We start from the raw sequence: 26426 nt of genomic DNA, 5'->3' as shown, positions 1-26426 counted from the left end.
GTGTTTCTTCCGCTTTAGCGACTTCCCTAGGCTCTGACTTGACTCTAGACTGTTTTGATCCTATAGACCTCCCTGAGCTGACTTCACTCGTTAATAGAGCTAAGTCAACCACATGTATGTCAGACCCCATCCCGACTCGACTATTCAAAACATGTTTTTTCTCTTATTGGTGCGACAATACTGGACCAGATCAACCTATCCCTAAACTTAGGATATGTACCACAGGCTTTCAAAGTTGCAGTAATTAAACCTTTACTTAAAAAACCTTCTCTTGACCCAGACACCTTAGCTAATTATAGATCAATTTCCAAACTTCCATTTGTATCTAAAATTCTGGAAAAGGTAGTTTCAAGCCAGTTATGTGACTATTTGTATAGAAATGATCTGTTTGAAGTCTTTCAGTCAAGGTTCAGAATGCATCATAGCACAGAGACAGCACTGGTTCGAGTCACGAATGACCTTCTTATGGCCACAGATAAGGGATTAGTGTCCATACTGGTTCTACTGGACCTCGGATAAGGGATTAGGGTCCATACTGGTTCTACTGGACCTCAGATAAGGGATTAGTGTCCATACTGGTTCTACTGGACCTCAGTGCTGCTTTTGACACTGTAGATCATGGCATTTTACTGCACAGGTTAGAGCATGTTGTTGGGATTAAAGGGACAGCTCTACGTTGGTTTAAATCATATATATCTGACAGATTCCAGTTTGTTCATTTACATGAGGTTTCTTCAGAACAGCCGAAGGTCTGTTATGGTGTTCCGCAGGGTTCAGTGCTAGGGCCAATCTTGTTCAGTTTATACATGCAGCCATTGGGAAGTATAATCGAGAATCACGGCATACACTTTCATTGCTATGCTGATGATACGCAGCTCTATTTGTCTATGAAGCCGGATGAAACAGAACTGTAAACTTTAGGCATGTCTTAGGGACATCAAGGACTGGATGTCCGGAAATTTCTTGCTTCTAAATTCAGATAAAACAGAGGTTATCATTCTTGGTCCAGAGCATCTTAGGAAGGGATTAGATGGTGTTGCGATGGCTTCCAGTGCAACTGTGAAAAACCTTGGTGTTGTTTTCGATCAGGATTTGTCGTTTAAACCATATGTTAATCAGTAAAATAGCATTTTTCCATCTCCGTAATATTGCAAAGATTAGGAAAATCCTCTCGCAGAGTGATGCAGAAAAACTAGTTCATACGTTTGTATCTTCTAGACTAGATTACTGTAATGTGTTATTAGCAGGATGTCCAAGTAATTTGCTGAATAGGCTCCAGCTGATCCAAAATGCAGCAGCACGAGTACTGACAGGAATCAGCAGGAGAGACCACGTCTCTCCATTGTTAGCATCGCTCCATTGGCTACCCGTAAAATTTTGAATCCAATTTAAAATTTTACTTTACGCATTACTTGTGTATAAAGCCCAAAACGGCTCAGCTCTGCATTATTTGCAAGACCTGATAGTGCCTTATGTTCCTGGCCGAGCTCTCTGTTCTCGGAGTGCAGGTTTGGTTCCTAAAGTATCCAAATGTAGATGTGGAAGGCGGGCGTTCTGTTATCAGGCACCATTACTATGGAACCAACTTCCAATCTGGGTTAAGGAGGTTGACACCACCTCCACCTTTAAAACTAAACTGAAAACCTTTCTGTTTAGTAAAGCCTATAGTTAGTGTTTAGTAAACTTCTAGCTGGTGTTGGTAAATATTTAGGTAGTGTAAACTCTACTGTGTCAGTAGTCATAGCTGTAGCTATAGAAAAAGACTATAATAGTTAGTCTCAAACATAGCTTCATAGTAAATATGCTGCTATAGTCCTATGCTGCAGGGGAACACCAACATGATCCACTGGGCGGTGCCCCTCACCCTTCGTCTCTTCTCCTCTTCCATTTTTTATTTGTCATAAGTATCCCATAGCCATCAAAGCGCCTAGAGACAACTTATTTTGTAATAGACGCTATATAAATAAAATGGAATTGAATTGAATTGAATATCACGGTGCGGTGAAGCAGGGTACGATCTAAAACATGCAGGAAAGGGGGTCCTGAGGACCAGGGTTGAAGACCACTGGTGATTCATCGGTCAGTATGATTACATGCACATCTAAATCAAGGTATTGGCAATAATCGACTTAAGGATTTAACTTGAGTTTCAGAGAAATCCGAATATACGTGAGAGAGAACCGGATGATTGAGTGAGGTGCGTTTGACTCAGCGACGCTAGGTGGCAGTACACGCCTTTTCGCATTGGCATTCTTCCTGTTAGTTAGAACAATTAGTAAACAAATGTGCCGCATTTTAAAAGGAGGACAACACACGATATGGAGTCCAATGATACAGCAGCTCTCTTCTTCTTCTATTGTGCAATTGTCATGCCGTGACTGTTGTTATCCTCTCTTCCGCGGTCTCGTCACTTCTCAAAGGGGGAGTCCCAGGCCAGTCAATAGCTTGCTTTGCCATTTTTTTTTCTTTATTTCTCTTGGCTTAAATTTTAAATCATGCTTTTATTTTCTGCTGTGTGATGAAGTTTTAATGGCTTTGTAAAGAACTGTGTCATTGTATTGTGCCATATAAATAAACCTTTCTCTGAAACTCATGTATCAAATATGATACATCTGGCATTATAGGGTTAAAGGAATGGGGCCCTTATAAATATAAACATATATAAATACACACACACACACACACACACACACACACACCCACACACACACACACACAGAAATATACATATGTATATACATACGTATATATCTGGAAATGTGGCTTTAATAGGGAAATATCTATGAGTGGTTTGTAGTTTCGCAAAGCACATTTAGGGTGATCGTTAACACAAAAGCTTAATATTCCTAAGAGAAACATGGTACATCATTCTGGTATACATACCCATGGGTGTGCCAACCCCGTATGCTTTGGAATCAATAAGGCTGCCAATCTGTGTGAGGTTGCAGTTGCGTTGTGTCACAAACTCAATTGTGGTGGACTCCATGAGAAATGCATAGTCTGAGGTAAGCACACGGTGAATGCCTTCTTCAACACTCTTGACCATCACCGAGTGCCTCCGACTGCTCATGAACTCCCACATCTTATCATATGTAGAGATCTTAGTTTTCTGTAAGGACACAAAGAGTCACAAGTGACATTATCATAGTGTACAATATATATCCTTATATATGCAGACAATTATGGCAATTAATTTAATTTTAAAGTATACTTTACACATATAGAGCAGTGCAAAGTTGTGTTTGGAATCGTGATGTACTGTACAGGGTGACTAAAAGAAACAAAAACGGTTAGATTCTGTCGGTGTTTATTAGGTTTTGATTTTCTATTCTTGTGTTTTTTTGGTTCTTCTGGTTTGGTCTTGTGTTTTATCCTTTTTCATTTTTTATTTGTAATATCTGTTTCCTTGTTTGACATTCCTGGTTTAATTTATTTTTTTGCCCCTGTGTCTTGTCAGCCCTTTCTCAATATGCATTCTTGTGAAATCGTTTACTAATAGAGACTTGGAGCTTAACGATCATATATTTAGTAGTCCACATCAAATTTTTCGGTCTCTTATTGGTACCAAATGCGCATTGGTTTTAATTTTTACATGGTTATTTTGGTTAACGCCTATATAACGCCGCCACTGGTGAACTTTTGGAGGGCGGGGAACTGCAACCACTTCTATTTTGCTAGGCACCTGGTTAGAGTCGCCAATTATATAATGCAATCCTACAGTTTTAGAGTTGCCAATTACATAATGCAATCCTACAGTTTTATTGGCAGGCGTTGGTCCTCGAGAAGCAGCAGAGAAGTGTGTAAGACTGCAGCTCTGCATCCTGGCCTGGACCCTGCATTGTCAGGGGGAGTGTCTAATAATATTGGCCAGATTTCTAGAAATAAGAGCTGCACCATCCCGGGTGGGATGAATGCTGTCTCTTATAATCACACCGGGCTTTCCCCAGAACGTCTCCCAATTGTCAATAAAGGCCACGTCGTTTTCTGAACACCACCGCGACAGCCAGCAGCGGAGCGAGAGCATGCGGCTAAACATGTCATCGCTGGTCAGATTGGGGAGGGGAACAGAGAAACCTATGGAGTCCGATAGGGTTTTGGCGTAGTTACACACCGAGACAATATTCATTTTAGTGACTTCCGACTGGCGTAGACGGGAGTCATTAGCTCTGAAATTTATGATAACTTTACCAAATTTACAATTACTCTTTGCCAGTAGCTTCAAATTTGCTTCTATGTCGCCTGCTCTGGCCCCCGGGATACACCTAACTATGGTCGCTGGAGTCAGCCTCACATGCCTCACTATGGAGTCGCCAATTACCAGGGTCGGTTTCTCAGCGGGTGTGTCGCTGAGTGGGGAAAAAAAGTTAAAGACGTGAAGCGAGTGGTGGTGTTCCGTGCACCCTTTAGGACTACGCTTCCTCCGAACCGTCACCCAGCTGGGAACCGGACCTCTAACTGACTGACCCTCGACTCCAGTCCTGCAAATAAACTACACTTTAAGCACTTACCGTCTTCGCTAAAGGTGGCAGAGGAATAGCTAAACATTTCACACACTGAGCAGCAAAGAGGTGAAACGGTGGGAGAAGGGGAGGCCATGCTAAGAGGCTAACAGAGGCTAACAGACACAAAATGTATCGGTGATTGGTGACAATTAGGGGTGTAACAATATATCGTGCCACAAAATTTTGCGATACAAAAACGTCACAAAACGTGTTGTAGAGGTGACCAACTGTATCACGATATTGGGTTATTAATATTAATCTATTGTGTTGACTAGTAACGCGCATCCGACCACGCGTGCCGACCGCGCCTCGACCTGCGGACAAAAATCTTACTCTGCTCAGAAGAAACTAGTACCGTTTTGCGGTCCCGATCACGGGGCTCTTGGGGGGTTTTGAGCTCTGAACTTTTACTTATGTAAGGCTGGTGTAGAGTTAAGCCTTACCTTATTAAATTAAACCTTTTTCGGGTTGTGAGTAGGATAAACACGGGACAACTTCTGCCGAGTTCGAGTGTACTTTAATGTCCGCTCAACAGTGTAGGATTTTAGAACATCAACACAGCACCTAGTGCCGTACTGTGGCGTATCACTCCGCCAAATCTAAAACAGACTAATCACTACAGATAAATTGACTAGTGTCATTATAGTCCCTGATTTACATCAGAATATAAAGAATATATTTATAAAATAATGAACCCTGAATGACCAAAATAACCTTCTTAACAAAAATAAATCTCCTCTTACACTTATAAGGTGAGCAAGAATCAATCCTTTTTATGATGTAAAATTGTATGTATTTATTTACTTTTATTTATTTACTTAAAGCACCACAACGTAACTTTCAGCTTTTCTGAGTTTGGCGGCATCTTTTGGACAAAAGCGGTAGTGTTTTACCAGAAAGAACACTACGTTTCCCATGAGCACCAGCGCGTACTGCCGGAAAACTCCTGTCCCGCCGCGTGCATTTGTTTTGATGAGAGAAGACGGGACGCTTTTCTGTTTCACCAAGTGAACAGACGGAACGCAAAAGAAAAGATGTTAAACTGCTGGAAAGGAACTGGAATTTACCGGGATACCTTAAACAAGGAAGCCAGGGAGCGGTATATGGAGAAAATAATGATTATTAACGGTCTGGATCCATATGAAATCCCTACTAAAGAATGGAGCTCCTCGTCGGAGCGCCACTCTTTATAAGGGATTTACTGCCCTTTATGTTTATGTTTATGTTTATGTTTATGTTCATGTTCTGGATCTCTGGAAAGCGTCTACAGATAACATCTGTTGTATTAGACGCTATATAAATAAAATTGAATTTAATTGAATTGAACTGCCGCAGTTCTGCAAAACCCACGTCTTACTACCTTGTTTAGGAGTGTTTGGCAGCTGCTTTGGTAAATGTTTGACTCGCCATGTGTTTCAATAAATTAGTATAATAGTACAATATACAGTACATGTTTTGTATTACTCTTACTTTTCTGTTCTTTTCTTTTTGACTGCTATATTATGCTGAAGAGGCTCCGAGGCGTGAGCAATATTTTTGTTTTTTTTTCCTCTGCAGCTACAAATAAAATAGTTAATATTTTTTCCTCAACAAAATTAATCTCACCGCAGAGAGCTGGCCAGCAACTGTGTTTAGCTGGAGTAGTGGGGAATAAAACCCGTTTGAATGAGTGTTTGTTTGTGGTTTAATAAACCCGTGTTTTGATCCGACGCCCGTCTGTGTGCGTGTTTGTCTGTTTACTGAGGAACGTTATGTTTGGTCGTTACAGCCGCGATACAACCGAGCCGAAAACTCTTTTACTCTTTTACTTTGTTATCATATACTTGGCCTCCGTGGTTCTGCCTCCAAGCAGGAAAGCGGTGAAAAGTTAAACCATTAGCGATCTTTTCCCCACGTCTGTTATGTGGAGCTGCTGCAGCCACAATGCAGCAACGGGTTACCAGCTTCTGCGGAGCTGCGCTCCACGCCCCGCACATTTTCGTCTCGACTACGAATCGGGAAGGAGGGGGAAGTGACGTATGCCGTAAAGCAGTCAAAGCCATAAAAATGTTTAGTTTTTTAGTGTGGCAGGGTTCCTACCATGCTCCTCAAAGTTACATAGTGCCAGTGAAGGTGATACAGACCCCCCCAAACCATGACAGAGGTGTCATTAAACATGTTGGAAGTTGATGTACCATCACAATGACTCTGGAAATATGATATTAAGGTGGAAAAGTTACATAGTGCTGCTTTAAGCCATTAACACTTTTTTTCAACATAGCCCTCTGCTTCAGGATGAAACATATTCATCTGCTTCAAAGGCTAAAGCAGAGGGACATGCTTTACAGCAGAAGTATAAATATGGATGAGAACAATTTTCATCTCTGTGCTGCTATCACCCTTTGGTAGAAGGAGCAGAGTTTAGTCAATGGCTTTGTGATTTACTTTCTACATCTGTATTCAGTGGAAAAAAAAGTCCAAGATCACACAACTCTCCAGTGAATCTGATTTGATGGCATTTTTGAACCCATTTGAAACCTAATTAAGTCCCATCTCCCAGGTCCCGCATGCCATTATTGTGTGTAATGACTTTTTGTGGCTGGTCAATATTTTAGATAAACTGGGTGATTTGCAGAGTGCCTATCCGAATCTTCTGGAGTCACCCTTGACAAATCAGGCGATTGAGCATGCAAGCTTCAGACTGCTGATAAGGCAAGAGCAGCAGCTGTGAATACACAGAGGATAATATAACCACCTACACTCTAAATCAAACAGAGAGCTTAGACTTCCAAAAGCCTCTACACAGGCATCGAGCACTGATTATGCGTAAAGCATAAAAAACAGCGTATGCATGAATACATACCAAAGAAAAAGATTATTCCCAGTGTTGTAAAATACACTAGACTATGTTTATTTTTATTCTAAGAAAACATAATGAAGATATTTCTTCAATAAATATAGTAGTTCCAACAAAGCTTTTCTGCTATTTGACCCTCTATAATCATCTGCTGGAAGAAAAAAAAATAACCAGCCTTCTATTTAAGAGTTATGTTATCTTTTAAATTATGATTAGTAAATGTATTACAATCACATCCTGTATAAAGATCATACAACAACATTTTGGTGACATTGTTTAGTATTTCAAACACAATTAAAACTGCAAACAGCGATGAACGGGCCCTAACACCCTTGTGCACTTTCAGGTGTGCTGCAGTGGAAGCTTGTATGACTTGCATGTAAATGTCTTCAGGCCTGGACATTTAGCAGATGAAACCACCCACAACTCTCTATGTCAAACCATTCAAAAGTTATTGCAGAAAGTAGGAACTATGAGATATCGACCAATCAGATGAAGGGGCGGGGCTAACTTGCACCAATTATATTCAAGGGCTCAAAACCGAGTCAGAGTACACCACCCACGACTCTCTATATACAACCATTCAAAAGTTATGGCAGAAAGCCATAACCATATGTTAATCAGGTTTGTAAAATAGCGTTTTTCCATCTCCGTAATATTGAAAAAATTAGGAAAATCCTCTCGCAGAGTGATGCAGAAAAACTAGTTCATGCGTTTGTATCTTCTAGACTGGATTACTGTAATGTGTTGTTAGCAGGATGTCCAAGTAATTTGCTGAATAGGCTCCAGCTGATCCAGAATGCAGCATCACGATTGCTGACAGGAATCAGCAGGAGAGACCACGTCTCTCCAGTGTTAGCGTCGCTCCATTGGCTACCTGTAAAATTCAGAATTCAATTTAAAATTTTATTACTTGCATATAAAGCCCAAAACGGCTTAGCTCCGCAGTATTTACAAGATTTGATAGTGCCTTATGTTCCTGGCAGAGCTCTCCGCTCCCAGGGTGCAGGTTTACTCGTAGTTCCTAGAGTATCTAAATGTAGATTTGGAGGGCGGGCGTTCTGCTATCAGGCACCATTACTTTGGAACCAACTTCCAATCTGGGTTAAGGAGGCTGACACCACCTCCACCTTTAAAACTAAACTTAAAACCTTTCTGTTTAGTAAAGCCTATAGTTAGTGTTTAGTAAACCTCTAGCTGGTGTTGGTAAATCTCTAGGTAGTGTAAACTCTAGTGTGTTAGAGTCAGTAGTCATAGTTGCAGCTATAGAACAAGACTATAATAGTTAGTCTCAAATATAGCTTTGCGGTAGATATGCTGCTATAGGCTTATGCTGCAGGGGGCACCGACATGATCCACTGGGCGGTGCCTCTCACCCTTCTTCTCCTCTCCTTTTCCCTGCCTCTCTTCACCATTACCATTTTTATTTATTATAAATATATCATATATATATGCACTTCTGGAGACGTCCCTCAAGGGGGGGACTACTCTCATCCCTGCTCCTCCCACGCTACCAGGGTCAGCGTTGCCAGCCTTCTGATAACCGGTCCTGACACTACAACTCCCAGCACTCCTCAGTTCTCCACATCATGGATCACCTTCATCTGTTTCACCTGGTCTCATGCCTACTTATACCCTGCACATTCCCCAGCTCATCGTGTAGTATTGTTTGGTCCACATTCCGTGTGAGTTCAGTCTACACCTGTGTCTCTGCATGCGTCTTACCACACTGTGTGATTTATTATTTAACCATACTTTATCAGATAATATATCATATCAGATAACTGTTGTTGTTCAATCAAATTCTCATCTGATTTTCATTGAGTTCAACCATAAAATACTATAGTATATTCTTGTACTACCTATGAAAACTATGAATTAGAAGTGTTTTTTGGAAAAGACCACAATGTAGTTTTAAGCACCAAACATTCAAACCACACATTTTGTACTTTCCCTTTAATTTGGACTGTTTGGTATTACTTTTATTGTATCTAAACAAAATAAATATCATATTAATAAGCTGTTACTAGTAACACTTGCTATGATTGATTACATGTACTGTTTCGTTCACATAAACTAGAAAATTAGTGGTACGTCGTATGGCATAAAAATGAAATGAGCAAAACAATGAGTACACATTATATAAGGAATTAACAGCTTTTTTAAAAAATTATTTGGCAGTATCCGTCTACATAATTTTTGTATTTTCTCCATGCTTTACTTCTCCTAGCCGCTGTACTGAAGAGAGTAAAATCCAACGTCCAGAGGTAAAACAAACTAAAAAAAGTCAGATGGAAGTGATTCAGACAGACAGGTAGTCAAAGCCCAGAAGGCTTCAGGGTGGGTGTACTCTCATTAGTTTATAAGAAAACTACCAATCATGCAAGGCTTTAGGTCACTACTCCATACCTCCAAAATATCAAAAGTCCTCGAGAGCGCGGTCAGAGTGCAGAGTAAGGAGAACTGAGCATTGAAAGCGCTTTGGCTCCTCCTAGTGGCAGTTTTGTGCGCTTGCAAAATTTCATATTCTTTTTCATATGGTCCAGGGGTTGAATTTGTGTGTCTGCTGGACACAGTTTGCGCTCTGGACACAGTTATTTATGCACGGTCAATATCTGTGCGTGTGTTTGTGTGTGTGTGTGTGTGTATGTGTGTGTATGTGTGTGTGTGTCTTTGTGTTTAAGAGTGACGTGTGTAGCAACTTACGTTATACTTGAAATAATTACACTGTAAATGTGGTTTATTTTGTTATTTAAAACTATAACCGCAAAATCAATCTTAGTCACTACAATTAAAACCAACCTGATCTCACAAAAATCTGTGAAATGCCCACGACCTCTCACCACTATTTTCTACCTATGCGAAGTAAATTGGGATCCGTTGTCAACCGTTTCCTACTTCTAACCATCGTGCTTTAACCCTAACCTTAACGTTGTCCAGCCACAAAATATCATCCATCCAACCATCGTCCGCCGCTTATCTGTTCCCGGGTGGCGGGGGCAGCAGTCTCAGCAGAGATGCCCACACTTCCTTCACCCCAGACACTTCCTCCAGCTCTTCCTCAATCTCTTCCTCCAGCTCTTCCTCCATCTCTTCCTCCAGCTCTTCCGAGGGGAGTCCGAGGCATTCCCAGGCCAGCCAAGAGACATAGTTTCTCCAGCGTGTCCTGGGTCTTCCCCGGGGACTACCCCCGGAGGGACATGCCTGGAACACCTCCCTAGGGAGGTGGGACATGCCTGGAACACCTCCCTAGGAAGGAGGGACATGCCTGGAAGTCCTCCCTAGGGAGGAGGGACATGCCTGGAACTCCTCCCTAGGGAGGAGGGACATGCCTGGAACTCCTCCCTAGGGAGGCGTCCAGGAGGATCCGATACAGATGCCCAAGCCACCTCAGCTGACTCCTCTCAATGTGAAGGAGCAGCGGCTCGACTCCGAGCTTCTCCCGAGTGACCGAACTCTTCACCCTATCTCTAAGGGAGCGTCCAGCCACCTTGCGGAGGAAACTCATCTCAGTCGCTTGTATCCGCGATCTCGTCCTATCGGTCACTACCCACAGTTCATGACCATAGGTGAGGTTAGGTGCGTAGATTGACCCGTAAATCATTTTTTCTCTAAAACTGGATGACACTGTTGGCATACCATGGATGTGACATAGGAAATATTAACAGCAAATTTTTAAAATACTAATCATAGATTTAACATAATATATTAGTAATATATAGTAATATATTATGTTGTGTACAACTCTTCTGAAAACAATCTGTAATTCATCTCTCATATCATCCATCCATTATCTATGCCCTACTTAATCATATTTGGGGTCACAAGGGTCTTCTGAGGCCTGTCCCTGCACTCCAGGCAAAAGACACGGGTTCACCCTGGACAGATTGCCGGTCAATTGACAGGCGACAAATCGTCACACACTTGGGATTTAGGATCACCAATTGACTTAACATACATGTTTTTGGATTGTGAAGTGAGGAAGACAGAGAACCTGGAGAAAACCCACACAAACATGGGGAGTACATACAAACCCAACAGTGCTATTTGTACGTGCTATAAATGAAACAATTTTCATTTTTGTATCCAATAACAGGTATAACTGCTGAACGCATTTCGTAACATATCTCTGGAATGACTGTTGATAAAACCGCTGTTGGGCTCAGCCCATGTGAAAATATGATGATGAATTCCTGACATGTGCGATCGGAGGAACATTACATTGTCATCAAATTCCAGTGAAAGCCAGACTCGGCCTCCTTCCTGAAAGCAGAGTTTTATGGCCCTGCTGCTATCTTCTCGCTCAGTCCATGACCCCTGCGGCCTGGCTCGATATGATCCGCTTATGCCCAGATCAAAGAAGGTCCACGAAAACAGAACTAAGGTTTATGGCACCTAGAGGGGGGTCAAAACAGTGAATCAGCAGGATTTCTGCCAGGGAACAGACTCCCTGGGGGTTTATGACACCTGGGGGGGTCGGACGCACCGGAGCCCGAAAGCCAGGCCTCTGCATGACCAGAAAAAGGGGGGCACCGCCTGCGGGTCAGTCCCGCCCAGGAGACTATAAAAGATGAGCAGCCACCTGATGCCTGTCTCTGCTTTTTCCGTTTTTCCGTTGCCACTCCTCATTTTTTTTGGCATCTGGCCAAAACTTGGAGTTTAGCTCCAAGTTTTCTTTTTCTTTTTCTTTTTCCTTTTCACTTTTTCATCTGCCCGGCCTTTTTGCCTGCTGGCAGAGGTGCAATTTTTCCTAGCCCGACTCCCGCATCCAACCAGCGCAGCATCTGCCCCGGGCATCCTGCCAGCCGACTCCGTGGGCGCCACCGCGGTAGAAAGGTCTTTCCCGTAGTTCGGGAGGGGGGGGGGTCGGTGTCAATCGATACTTGGCCCTCCCCCCTCCCTGTTTTTATGGCATTAATCACACGCACTCAACACCAGGGGCGGGAGGGGGTCCCACATCACCCGCGTTCCCTCACTGGCCTGGGACAGGTGGGTCGGGTTACCCGGGCCTGGCGGGGCCCGCCGTGCAGCCTGGGGTGCCTTCTGGCGGTGCTGGACCCCCCCGGGGAGGGGGAAACGGTGCGTGATTGTATGTCTGTGTCGGTGAGAATGCGGTATGGAAGGGTCCTGCCATGGAGGATTTGAGCCTCCATTGGCAGGACATCAAAACTTAATAATTTATGAATATTATATTATACAAAGATGGTTATTATTATTATTATTATTATTATGTATAGTATATTATATTATTATTAGTATAGGTATCTGATAGGTGAATGGATGAATGAATGGGATGCCTGGGTCTGGGGCCCTCCGTTGTCGGGCCTGCACGGGTGTCGCCTTGTTGGGGGGTTCCCTCTCTCCGGGCCCGTCTCCGGTCCCCCCCGCTGCCTCTGCGGCGGGGCACCCCTCTGGTCTTGGAGGGCCACTTTCGTGGGGGACGGGTGCGCCTGCCCGCGTCGGCGGCCGGGGCGGCTCTGTCTCTCCGGGCAGGCTGGCCCCCTGCCGGGTGGGGGTCGTTGGCCTGAAGGGTGAGGGCCTCCTGGCCGCGTGTCCGGCCCGGACCGGGTGGCCGGGGATTGCCTGGGTCGCGGTCCGCCGCCGCGGGATCCCTGGCTGCTTCTTCCCGCGCCGTGGGGGCCCCGCCCGCGGGCCCCCTCGGCCGCCGCCGGGGGGGGGGGGGGGCCTCGCAGGCGGTGGGTTGCCTCCTCCTACTTCTCCCCTCTGTGGGGTTGCCGGTGGCCTGGGTTCCGGGCTCTTCCGTGTCGGCCTCTGGTCTCGCGGGTGGCGGGGTTGCTCCCCCCCCTCCCCCACTATAGATACACTTCAGGTGGAGCTTTGTTTGGTTTATTACACACACACACACACACACACACACACACACACACACACACACACACACACACACACACACACACACACACATACACACACACACACACACATATAGTCACTTAGTCACATGCATTTACACACACACACACACACACACACACGCATGATCATATACATACACACACACACATAGATATACACACTGGCTTGTTCACCTGCATGCTGGCTCTCTAGTTTTTGGGTTTAGGTAGCGGTAGCGATAGCTTAGCTCAGACTGCGATCAGATCTCAAGATTTAGGTCGATTGCTGTTATTGTTTTGGTTGGCTCCGTGCCGGTTTCGTGCTTTGTTTGTGGTTTTTTGTTGCAGATTTCCAGTGCTTGACGTGTGTCTCCGTGTGTTCCTGCTTCCTGGATTGGCAGTGGAGGTCGTCACCCCCCCCCCAAAAAAAGAAAAAAAAAAAAAAAAAAAAACACTGGGTTTGTATGTGTATATTTATGTATGTGTACGCATATGTGTGCGTATATATATGTATATATATTAAATATAGTAATAATGCACACATATACACTTTTGGTTTCTACCGTCATGGTATCAATCAATAATATGTGTGCAGACAAGGTAAAAAAAAGAAAAAAAAAAAAAAAAGAAAGGTCTTTCCCGGAGCATCCCGACATCGGGGCCCGGCGCCGACCGCCACAAAGGGCCACTGGAGACCGTCAAGCGCTGGTAATAGGGTCGCCGGTCCTGCAATCCTGCCTGTGTTCCTTTTCCCCAGAGTCGGACGGGGCGAGACGGAGTCCCCCCCCCAGGTGCGCGCAAGAAGCGTTATACAGCACCACGGGCTGGACGCACTCCCCCTCCTCCTCCTCCTCCTCAAACAGAGCGGCTGCTCTCCCACACCTACTAAACAGTAAGAGGCAACTAGCGTCTGGGCAGACTTAGTAAAGTTTATTTCGGTTGTTTTGATCCTGTTTATTGAGTTTATACATTGTGTGACGTATTGATTGTACTGTACGCCTGTTACGTGAGCTTTCACCGCCGAGTGATCGGACCGCGGCTCCCGACTGTATCTCGGAGCGGGTGGGGCTTCACTCCCGACCCGGCTCTCGAGTGGGACCTGCGGCCGATCTACCGAACCGGCCGTTAGAGCTCACAAACCCCCTTTGGCCCCCCCCGGCTGCACCTGCAGCCGCGCATCTGTGTGACGCGTCGGAGATCCCGCAGGCACGGCGGTGCGACGTCCGAGCGCAGTCCGCTGACCCGCTCCTCCGCCCCCCCTCTCTTCACTAAACCCGGTTGCGCGTCAGATCCACGTGGTGTTTCACCGTTGTTTTATCCGTGGTCTGCTGCGCTTTCCGTCATATTTTCCCTCACGGCTGCACTGCCGTGATCCGCCTTCCTGGAGGCGTGTTCACGTAGCGCGACGTAGCACGCCCTCCGGGCTACGTGCTCACGTACCACGGCGTGACCCGCCCCCAGACCGCGTGACGCGCAGCGTACGCTGCTCTAACGCACACACGCACGCACACACACACACACACACACACACACACACACACACACACACACACACACACACACACACACACACACACACACACACACACACACACACACACACCAGTCTCCACCCGGAGGATCCGAAGAACCCCTCCTTTTTCCTTTATGATTTTGTGTCTCTATTTGTGTAATTGAACCATCAGAATTTTTTCGAAGTGTTGTTTACCAACTGTTTGACACTAGTGTGAATAAATTTCTGATCGCAAAAAGTCGTCTCTGTTTATTCTGTGCTTATCTGCCGCCAAGGCTGGGCGTGTGTGTTCGGATCTCACTCCTTCAATTAATGACTGGGTATAGTAATTACTTTGAGACTGATATTCTGCTGTTAAGTTATCATTTCCCTGGATTAAGGCCCCAGGGTGGTGCCCCGAGGATTTTATTTATCATATTGGTCATTCAATTTGAGAAATAGTCCACTTTATTAATTATTAATAATTCTTGAATAAAATTATTAATAAGCCTTCGATAACTGATAAGCAAGCTACCTGAGTTGCACAACACCGCAGAACGTAGTATAGCCACCACACAACTAGAAGGTCCTGGGTTCAATTCATGCCAGGGACGCTGTGGGTGCTGAGGGCGTCTTTATTTCCCCATGTCATCAGCACACATGCCCTGGGTGGGGTTGGCAAAAAAACCTTTCTGTGTGGAGTTAGCATGTTCTCACTGTGTTCCCTTGGGTAGCTAAAGAGAGCTAGCTACCATCACAAAATTATGCAGCAGTCTTGGGCTGTACAGTGCTTCCTCTGGCTGGCCGGGGCACCGGAGGGGGCAGGGAGGATCTGGGTGGAATAATGTGATTGTTCAGAGCGTTATGTCCAGCCAGGGAAGTTGGGTGAAAAGAAGGGCCAGCTCACTCCTCAAGCAAACGAAGGAGGCTTGAGCTCAGTGCAAGGCACTTCGGGGGGCTGAGGGAGAGCATTGCAATATTGATTCATAGTTAGGAGCACTGGGTGATAAAAATTGGAATATATATATATATATATATATATATATATATATATATATATATATATATATATATATATTAAGAAAAGAAACATGCTATGTGTGTTCAGTTCAACATCTAGCCTACAGGCAACAGACAATGACTGACATCTTTCTGGTAATGATTCACAATGATTCACATTGTTTCTAAATGGTTGTGCAAAGTTAACAGATGTATTTATTGCCATTGCCAGATTCATTGGAATTAAAAAAAAATAACTTTCTAACAAAAAAGCTTTTAGCTGTATTTTGTAGCATAACATGACCAACAAGGATCATTTTGGCAATCCACTGATCAGCATGGGGGTAATTCTAAATAAGTACAAGTCAGCTGAAACCACTCTATCCTTGTTTCTCCACTGACACGCATACAATCATCCTTGATTTGCATTAAAATAGTATCACAAACAAAGAAAATGCTGATAGAACTATTGCACCTCTGGCACCAGACAACTAATCTGGTTTAGTGCCACTGCATGTCCAAAGATATGCATTCTTCATGCATCTGTCAATAATAATTGCCACTAGTGCCACAAAAGCTACAAAAGAAATAAAAAAAAACACTTGCACAGAAAAAAATGAAAAAATTAAAGCTGCAAGCAGCGATGAACGCGTGCAATCGCGTGTGCAATTTCCCCCAATTATGGTCAAGGACTCAAAACCATGTCCGATGACACCACCCACGAGTCTTTATGTCAAACCATTCAAAAAATATTGCAGAAAATAGGAACTATCACATATCGACCAATCACTGTGAAGGACAGGAGCAGGCTGCAGCGTATCATCCGCTCTGCAGAGAAGGTGATTGGCTACAATCTCCCATCTCTCCAGGACCTGCACGCCTCCAGGACCCTGAAGCGTGCAGGAAAGATTGCAGCAGATCCCTCCCACCCCGGACACAAACTGTTCCAGACTCTTCCCTCTGGCAGAAGGCTGCTGTCCATCAGGACCAAAACCTCACGCCACAAGAACAGTTTTTTCCCGTCTGCAGCTGTCCTCGTCAACAAGGCCCCGGTCCCCCCTTTTATTTAATTTTATCTCTTATATATTTGTTTTTATATTTGTATTGTGTTGCACCAATCCCCAAAACAAATTCCTCGTTTGAAAACTTGGCAATAAACCCTTTTCTGATTCTGATTCTGATTCTGATCAGATGAAGGGGCGGGGCTAATTTGCATCAATTAAGGTGCAGGCGTCAGAACCGAGTCAGATGACGCCACCCACAACTGTCTATGTCAAACCATTCAAAAGTTAAGGCAGAAAATAGGGACTATCAAATATCGGCCAATCAGAAGAAGGGGCAGGGCTAATTTTCACCAATTATGTTCAAGGACTCAAAACCGAGTCCGATGACACCACCCACAAGTCTTTATGTCGTTATGGCAGAAAGTAGTCTATCAAATATGGACAAATCAGATGAAGGGGGGGCCACGCTTTTTGGCGTCTATCGTCGCCACGGTAATGCTTTTGACTGAGAAAAGTAATGCGCTTTGTCGCAGGATGGAGACGCACCTTTTGATGTATTCAATTCAATTCAATTTCAATTCAATTTTATTTATATAGCGTCTAATACAACAGATGTTGTCTCTAGACGCTTTCCAGAGATCCAGAACATGAACATAAACATAAACATAAACATAAACATAAACATAAACCCCCGAGCAATTATTATATAAACAATGGCAGGTAAAAACTCCCTTAGTGGGAGAAAAGCCTTAAGCCAAACAGTGGCAAGGAAAAACTCCCCTTTAGGAGGGAAGAAACCTTGAGCAGGACCAGGCTCATAAGGGGGGACCCTCCTGCCGAAGGCCAGACTGGGGGAGTCAGGGACGTCGACAGCACACAGCAGGCAGGTGGAAGCAGCAGCGGGATGACCAGAGGGGGGGGGGGGGGGAGGCGTCAGCAGCACACAACAGTCATGTGGAAGCAGCAGCGGGATGACCAGAGGGGGGGGGGGGCATCAGCAGCACACAACAGTCATGTGGAAGCAGCAGCGGGATGACCAGAGGGGGGGGGGGTGCAGGCAGGCGGAAGCAGCAACAGCAGACATCCACGTAGGCAGGTGGAAGAAGCAATGGGATGACCAGAGGGGGGGGAGGGCCGGGAACACAGGCCAGAACGCAGCTCCTGAGGCTCCGGCCTGCAAACATGCAAAAAAGAGAAAAAAGGGGGGCCGGCACAAGAAACTACAGGAACAATGGACAAAAATGATAGCTATGAGATATTTATAATAAATAAAAATGGTAATGGAGAAGAGAGGCAGGGAAAAGGAGAGGAGAAGAAGGGTGAGAGGCACCGCCCAGCGGATCATGTCGGTGCCCCCCTGCAGCATAAGCCTATAGCAGCATATCTACCGCGAAGCTATATTTGAGACTAACTATTATAGTTTTGTTCTATAGCTGCGACAATGACTACTGACTCTAACACACTAAAGTTTACACTACCTAGAGATTTACCAACACCAGCTAGAGGTTTACTTAACACTAACTATAAGCTTTACTAAACAGAAAGGTTTTAAGTTTAGTTTTAAAGGTGGAGGTGGTGTCAGCCTCCTTAACCCAGATTGGAAGTTGGTTCCAAAGTAATGGTGCCTGATAGCAGAACGCCCGCCCTCCAAATCTACATTTAGATACTCTAGGAACTACGAGTAAACCTGCACCCTGGGAGCGGAGAGCTCGGCCAGGAACATAAGGTACTATCAAATCTTGTAAATACTGCGGAGCTAAGCCGTTTTGGGCTTTATATGCAAGTAATAAAATTTTAAATTGAATTCTGAATTTTACAGGTAGCCAATGGAGCGACGCTAACACTGGAGAGACGTGGTCTCTCCTGCGAATTCCTGTCAGTACTCGTGCTGCTGCATTTTGGATCAGCTGGAGCCTATTCAGCAAATTACTTGGACATCCTGCTAACAACACATTACAGTAATCCAGTCTAGAAGATACAAACGCATGAACTAGTTTCTCTGCATCCCTCTGCGAGAGGATTTTCCTAATTTTTGCAATATTACGGAGATGGAAAAACGCTATTTTACAAACCTGATTAACATATGGTTTAAACGACAAATCCTGATCGAAAACAACACCAAGGTTTCTCACAGTTGCACTGGAAGCCATCGCAACACCATCTAATCCCTTCCTAAGATGCTCTGGACCAAGAATGATAACCTCTGTTTTATCTGAATTTAGAAGCAAGAAATTTCTGGACATCCAGTCCTTGATGTCCCTAAGACATGCCTGAAGTTTAACTAACGGTTCTGTTTCATCCGGCTTCATAGACAAGTAGAGCTGCGTATCATCAGCATAACAATGAAAGTGTATGCCGTGATTCTGGATTATACTTCCCAACGGCTGCATGTATAAACTGAACAAGACTGGCCCTAGCACTGAACCCTGCGGAACACCATAACAGACCCTCGACTGTTCTGAAGAAACCTCATGTACATGAACAAACTGGAACCTGACAGATAGATATGATTTAAACCAACGTAGAGCTGTCCCTTTAATCCCAACAACATGCTCTAACCTGTGCAGTAAAATGCCATGGTCAACAGTGTCAAAAGCAGCACTGAGGTCCAGTAAAACCAATATGGACACTAATCCCTTATCTGAGGCCATAAGAAGGTCATTCGTAACTCGAACCAGTGCTGTCTCTGTGCTATGATGCATTCTGAACCCTGACTGAAAGACTTCAAACAGATCATTTCTATACAAATAGTCACATAACTGGCTTGAAACTGCCTTTTCCAGAATTTTAGATACAAATGGAAGGTTAGAAATTGGCCTATAATGAGCTAAGGTGTCTGGGTCAAGAGAAGGTTTTTTAAGTAAAGGTTTAATTACTGCCACTTTGAAAACCTGTGGTACATATCCTAAGCTTAGGGATAGGTTGATTTGGTCCAGTATTGTCACACCAATAAGAGAAAAAACATTTTTGAATAGTCGAGTCGGGATGGGGTCTAACATACATGTGGTAGACTTAGCTCTATTAACGAGTGAGGTCAGCTCAGGGAGGTCTATAGGATCAAAACAGTCTAGAGACAAGTCAGAGCCTAGGGAAGTCGCTAAAGCTGAAGAAACGCCCACAACCGGCTGGTTGATTTCTTCTCTAATTCTCGTGATTTTACTGTTAAAGAAGCTCATAAAGTCTTCACTACTGAGAGCTGCAGGAATACACGGCTCCACAGAGCTGTGACTCTTTGTCAGCCTGGCTACAGTGCTGAACAGAAAACGTGGGTTACTTTTGTTATCCTCTATCAACGTTGAATAATAAGCTGTTCTTGCTTTGCGAATGGCTTTTTTATATACTATTAGAATATCTTTCCATTCACGATAAGAGTCTACAGACCTACAAGAGTACCACTTCCTTTCCATTTTACGCACGCTTTGTTTCAACATGCGAATATCTGAATTGTACCAGGGAGTTAAGCTCCTGTGGCTAGAAACCCTCCTTTTCAAAGGAGCAACTTCATCTAAAGCTGAGTGCAACAGATCAGCAGTGTTACTAACAAGAGAATCAACATCAGAGGTAGAACCCAGGTCACTGGCCTCTATTGCTTCAGTAGAGGCTTCACTATTTTCCACTGTCGCAAGACGAGCAACGGTCTCCTTAAATTTAGCAATAGCTTCATCAGACAAACATCTGCTAAAATAATACCTCCTGCCCTGCACTTCAACATCAACAACATTCAATTCCAACGTTATTAAATAATGGTCGGATAAAAGGGAGTTAACAGGTGACACCAACAGACCATCAGTTTCAACACCGTAGGTGAGAACGAGATCGAGAGTATGACCAAAACAATGCGTCGGCCCGTCCACTTTTTGTGAGATACCCATTGATTCTAGAAGAGAATTGAAAGCTAATTTAAGATTATCGCTTTCAACATCCATATGAATATTAAAATCACCCACTATGATGAATTTATCTGTACTGATCAATAATCCAGAAAGGAAATCTGAAAATTCAGACAAAAACTCTAGATAAGCGCCAGCAGGGGGCCGATACACTACCACTAACACAACTGGCTTCTCTGATTTCCAGCTCGGAAATTTCAGACTAAGCGTGAGGCTTTCAAACGTATTATGATTGCACTTAGGTTCAATTTTTGTTTGGAGACTGGAGTTATAAATTGCTGCGACTCCTCCGCCCCGGCCCGTGTTTCTAGGAATGTGATGATTAAAGTAGCCGGGCGGAGTTGATTCATTCAAACTAACATACTCTTCATCCTGTAACCATGTTTCTGTTAAGCAGAAAACATCAGTCCTGCTCTCTGTGATTATATCGTTTACTAACAGAGACTTGGAGCTTAATGATCGTATATTTAGTAGTCCGCATCTAATTTTTCGGTCTCTTATTGGTACCAAATGTGCATTGGTTTTAATTTTTACAAGATTATTTTGGTTAACGCCTCTATAACGCCGCACCTGGTGAACTAGTGGAGGGCGGGGAACTGCAACTACTTCTATTTTGCTAGGCACCTGGTTAGAGTTACCAGTTACATCATGTAATCTTATAGTTTTGTTGGCAGGCGTTGGTCCTCGAGAAGCAGCAGAGAAGTGTGTTAAACTACAGCTCTGCATCCTGGCCTGGACCCTGCGATGTCAGGGAGAGGGTCTAATGAAACAGGCCAAATTACTAGAGACAAGAGCAGCACCATCCCGGGTGGGATGAATGCCGTCTCTTCTAATCAGACCGGGCTTTCCCCAGAACGTTTCCCAGTTGTCAATAAAGGCCACGTCGTTTTCTGAACACCACCGATACAACCAGCGACGGAGCGAGAGCATGCGACTAAACATGTCATCACTGGTCAAATTGGGGAGGGGGCCAGAGAAACCTACGGAGTCCGACATGGATTTAGCGAAGTTACACACCGAGACAATATTCATTCTGGTTACTTCCGACTGGCGAAGACGGGAGTCGTTAGCTCCGACATGGATGATAACTTTACCATATTTACGATTACCCTTTGCCAGTAGCTTCAAATTTGCTTCTATGTCGCCCGCTCTGGCCCCCGGGATACACCTAACTATGGTCTCTGGAGTCGGCTTCACATGTCTGACTATGGAGTCGCCTATCACCAGGGTCGGCTTCTCAACGGGTGTGTCGCTGAGTGGGGAAAATCGGTTAGACACGTGAAGCGGGTGGTGGTGTTCCGTGAGCCCTTTACTACGCTTCCCCCGAACCGTCACCCACCGGTCCTGACTGGCCGGCTGCTCGGGAGCTGCAGGGGAGCGGCTAGCCTCAGCTGCTATGGGCCGGTCCGCCGCTAGCTTAGCCTGGTTAGCTGAGGAGGCTATCGGACTATGGTCAAATTGGCAGAACCGGACCTCTAACTGACTGAGCCTCGCCTCCAGCCCTGTAAATAAACTACATTTTAAGCACTTACCGTCTTCACTAAAGGAGGCAGAGGAATAACTAAACATTTCACACACTGAGCAGCAAAGAGGTGAAACGGTGGGAGACGGAGAGCCCATGCTAAGATGCTAACGGAGGCTAACGGACAGAAAATGTATTGGTGATTGGTGACAGTGAAAGTTACGGAAGAGAAAATGAGCGAGTGTTGAAATAAAGACAGTAATGTACCAGATATAGTGCTATTTTACCAGAAAACAGTCTAAGTTTAAGACAAAAAAAGTCGGGAGAGATCTGTGCCCGCACGCCGTGCAGCAGCAACGGACCGCAACACCAGGAAGTGACGCGATGCGTGACGCAGTACGTTACCCAATCAGCAAGCACGCAAGATGCTTTTGACTGAGAAAAGTAATGCGCTTTGTCGCAGGATGGAGACGCACCTTTTGATGTATAACACACCTGGGTGCACGTTACGGTTTCGGCCGTATTAACGGCTGAAGAAATGGCATACATTTTGCCAAAATTACACAATTAATTCAAAATGGCCGACTTCCTGTCCGGTTTCGGCCATGGCGCCAAGAGACTTTTCTTTAAGTTGCGACATAATACAGGTGTGTACCGATTTTCGTGCATGTACGTCAAACCGTATTGTGGGGCTTGAGGCACAAAGTTTTCTAGGGGGCGCTGTTGAGGCCACGCCCGTTAATGCAAGCCATTAAATATAAAAGTTTTCGCCAGCCCTTGCGTGCAAAATTTGGTGACTTTTTGGGCACGTTTAGGGGGGCAAAAAGGCCCTCATTTCCTCGTTAAAAAAAAAAATTCCCACAGATACAATAGGGCCTTCGCACTGTCAGTGCTCGGGCCCTAAATAAGGAAACCATTAAGTACGTTATAGAGAACTTTAAACTGAGATCTTCAAGTACAACATAGGCTTCAGGATACCCAACAGTGCCCAGGACTAATTTCTTGTGAGAATTCAGCAAAGAAATCCTATAACAACCAGTGCAAGTGTTGATCAGCTATGACGTATGATGTGTGAGAATGCATCTACCCACACAGTGAGGCAAAAACTTCTTGACACTAGACCAGTGGTTCCCAAACTTTTTTTGCCAGGCCCCCCTTTTGTACATAACAGAATTTTCGAGCCCCCCCCGACCCCAACACAGACACACACATCTTTATTACTATATTACATATACATATGTGCGAAAAAACTGTCCATCTCTGTAAAAATAAATTTTCAACCTGACCAGCTCCCAGAGATTGAAACAACAACAATACAAACAGGAGCCAAAATCTGAAAATTTGCTCTACAAAAATTACACCTTTAATCCCCACACCTTTTCAGTGACTTGGTGGGCTTGTTTCATGTTACAGATCCTCTCAAACCGGGGTTGCAGGTGAGAGATTACCACATGCATCTTCCTTCCAGTAGCACCAGGTATTTGTGGGACCTGAAGCAGCCGGCCCACGGTTAGATTCCCGCTGGCCAGACCATTACTTCATGTCATTCCCCTTCTCTCTTCCCCCTATTTCCTGTCTCTCTCTCACTGCACATATGTGTTGAAGGCAAAATCTTAAAGAAATAATCTTAATTTTTTTTTTTTTTTTTTTTTTTAATTAATCTACCTTCCAACCTCGCCGCGCCCCCCTGCAATAGCGCCGCCCCCCCCCCCCCCCCCCCCCAGGGGGCGCGCCCCCCAGTTTGGGAACCACTGCACTAGACCATTATCACAATGAATAGAAAATAACTACTTCTCTAAATGTTCTCCAGGATACCATGAAAACATGAAAAATTCAGATTTAAGAATACTGAAGCAACAACGTATGCAAGACACAATTATTTTCCATCTATTACCACTGGTTCGCAGTACGCCGCTCCAACAGACCGTTCACACAGCAGTATGCAGCCAAGTATCCCAGAATGCATTTTGCACCAAAACGACAGCGGAAGCCGAGAGATACAAGCAAGCTAAAAGCTGTTTTAATTTCCGCTGTAGCGCTGTTAATATGCCACTTTAAGTTTTAATATTTTTTCAGGCGTAAAAGTAACTGTTAAGATCCCCAACCTGGGCTCAGTTTATCCAAATAACACCTGTTAAGAAATTTGCTCAGATGTTTTCGGGGATGAGAAGAGCCACCAGCTCGGGAGCAGCAGGCAGCTCACGGCTGGAGTACAGACGTGATCGCCGGGTCAACCTGCGCCGTCTCCCCGGGGAGAAAGAGATCCAATGAACTGACCTGCAGCTCTGTGGAGAATTACCGCTGGCTGAAATAAATAATTTAGGAAGATAAATGTTGGTTTAATAGATGAAATCTAATAGTTGTAACTGTCACATTAGTTTGTCTGAATATAAAGTGAAGCTTCATGTTTTTACTGGAGCCCCAGAAGCAGCGCTGCTGCTCTGTCTGTACATCAGAGCAGTCACAATTTTAATAAATGTATTAAAATGGACATATCAGTCTATTGAATTTATTTTATTTTATTAAGCTACATATGTTTACATATGCCGTCACAATTTTAATAAATGTATTAAAATGAACATATCAGTCTATTGAATTTCATTTTATTTTATTAAGCTAGATATGTTTGGGTTTTTATTTAGTGCACCTCTACGTACTTGGTATACAAAATTAAATATATTATTCATTTCATTATATTATTATTATTATTATTCATTTCATTATATGCAGTCGATGCAGTCAAATCTACCACTACACCGATGCATCGCTCCACAATATTGCGGGTCTTTGTTTGTGCATGTGCAAATGTGTTGAAAAAGGTGATATTACCTTTTCATAGAAGACATTTTAAGACAGGTCAAGGTTGTCTTAAAGTTAAAAAAAAAGTCAAGAACAAATTTGAGAACTTTTATTTTCAAGAATACCATTTATTTAATTTATGATAGTTACTGAAGTCTACCACTTTTATTTTAAACCGTTTTAGTACTCTGTGAGCGTAGCTTATCAGCAGCACAAGCCTGCGCTATCGTGACGGGGATTGAGGAACTCAGCTAGCAGCAGCTAGCAGAAGCTAACTAGCAGCAAGATGCCTCCCTTTTCCTTTTCCATGGATGATTACCACAAACCGCTCCAGAAGATAGCAGTACTGGAAACAAAAATTCACAGGCTCGAAGTGAATGGGGAGATAAATGGACAATATGGGAATAAATCTACTCTGCCGACTTCCCAAAACAGTGAAAGGGAGCAAGCTAACAGAAAGCTAACTAACACCACCAAGATGCAACAGGAGCTGGGAACAAATGGCAATAAATCAACAAGTCCTCCCTGGAACTCTCTTGGTGCGAAGCCAAAGCATTACAAATCGCCTCCCTCAGATCTGAGAAGACGGTTATCTGGCAGAACCCAGCACCTGCTGACTTTGGACGACATCGAGTGGCCTGCACTACCATCGCACAGGAATGACTCTTCAACCCCAGTACCTGGCAAGAGGAGGAAGGCTACAACAAAAGCTAAAAGCAAATCGCCCCAAGACACAGCGATTCTACTGGAGAACAGATTTACTCCACTCTCTCAAACTCCTGACTCCCTGAGAGAAGGCTCATCTTCTGGCTCCAGAGACAGGTATGAGGCTAAATCCCTTGCTAAAGGGCTACAGGCAGAGCTGTGAATGAGATAAAATCCTTTTGCAGCAAAAACTCCAAAGTACTGTTTTACCAACGACATGGTGTCTGATATCACAAAGAAGATCAGGAGCATTGCTGCGGCGCATCCAACAGCTAAAGCTCTCATCATACACACAGGAGCCCTTGATGTTGTGAAGCAACAATCGGAGGTATTAAAGCAAGACTTCACTGATCTGATGAGCACAGTTGCATGCTTAAATACTGAGGTGTTTTTCAGTGGACCAGTACCAATGGTTCGGCAAGGAGATGAGAGTTTCAGCAGGCTGATGATGCTAAACAGATGGCTCAAAGATGCATGTGCTGCTAAATCAATTCATTTCATTGACAATTTCAACATATTTTGGGGTTGCAGACATCTCTTTAAGGAAGGTGGCTCTCGTCTGAACAAGGCTGGAGGACAGTTGCGAAGCAGCAACATTTTTTATCATCTATGTCACAAACAAGAAGCCCCCATCAAGAAGAAGAACAAGAAGCAGGATGTTCCAAAACAACTGATAAGACGTTGCTGTGGTGAGAACGCTGAGATAAGGACTGACCAAGGAGAACAAAGTCAGAGAGAAACTGCAGGGTCATCATCATCCTTATCCTCACTCCAACAGGGGGAGTCTCACCAAGCCCCAATAGGAGACACCAAACCCTCACCCCCCCAGAGCTCACCCAGCTTTCTCTCTCCAGGCAGTCAGGACTCCCCACTTCTGGAATT

The 26426-nt window shown here is 44.3% G+C and overlaps 1 protein-coding gene across 1 annotated transcript in view; it reads right to left on the bottom strand.

The window, feature by feature from the left end:
- grik2 (glutamate receptor, ionotropic, kainate 2) overlaps positions 1–26426 on the bottom strand; it is a 540292-nt gene that overhangs the window by 78263 nt on the left and 435603 nt on the right. The window contains exon 15 of the mRNA XM_061715437.1: positions 2884–3109. Coding sequence (XP_061571421.1) covers positions 2884–3109 — 226 coding nt within the window. The remainder of the gene's footprint in view (positions 1–2883; positions 3110–26426) is intronic.

Source organism: Cololabis saira, chromosome 3 (genome assembly GCF_033807715.1).
Source record: "Cololabis saira isolate AMF1-May2022 chromosome 3, fColSai1.1, whole genome shotgun sequence".
NCBI classification, from domain to species: domain Eukaryota; kingdom Metazoa; phylum Chordata; class Actinopteri; order Beloniformes; family Belonidae; genus Cololabis; species Cololabis saira.
Note: the sequence above shows the minus strand (reverse complement) of the source record. Positions and strands in the feature narration are given on the sequence as shown.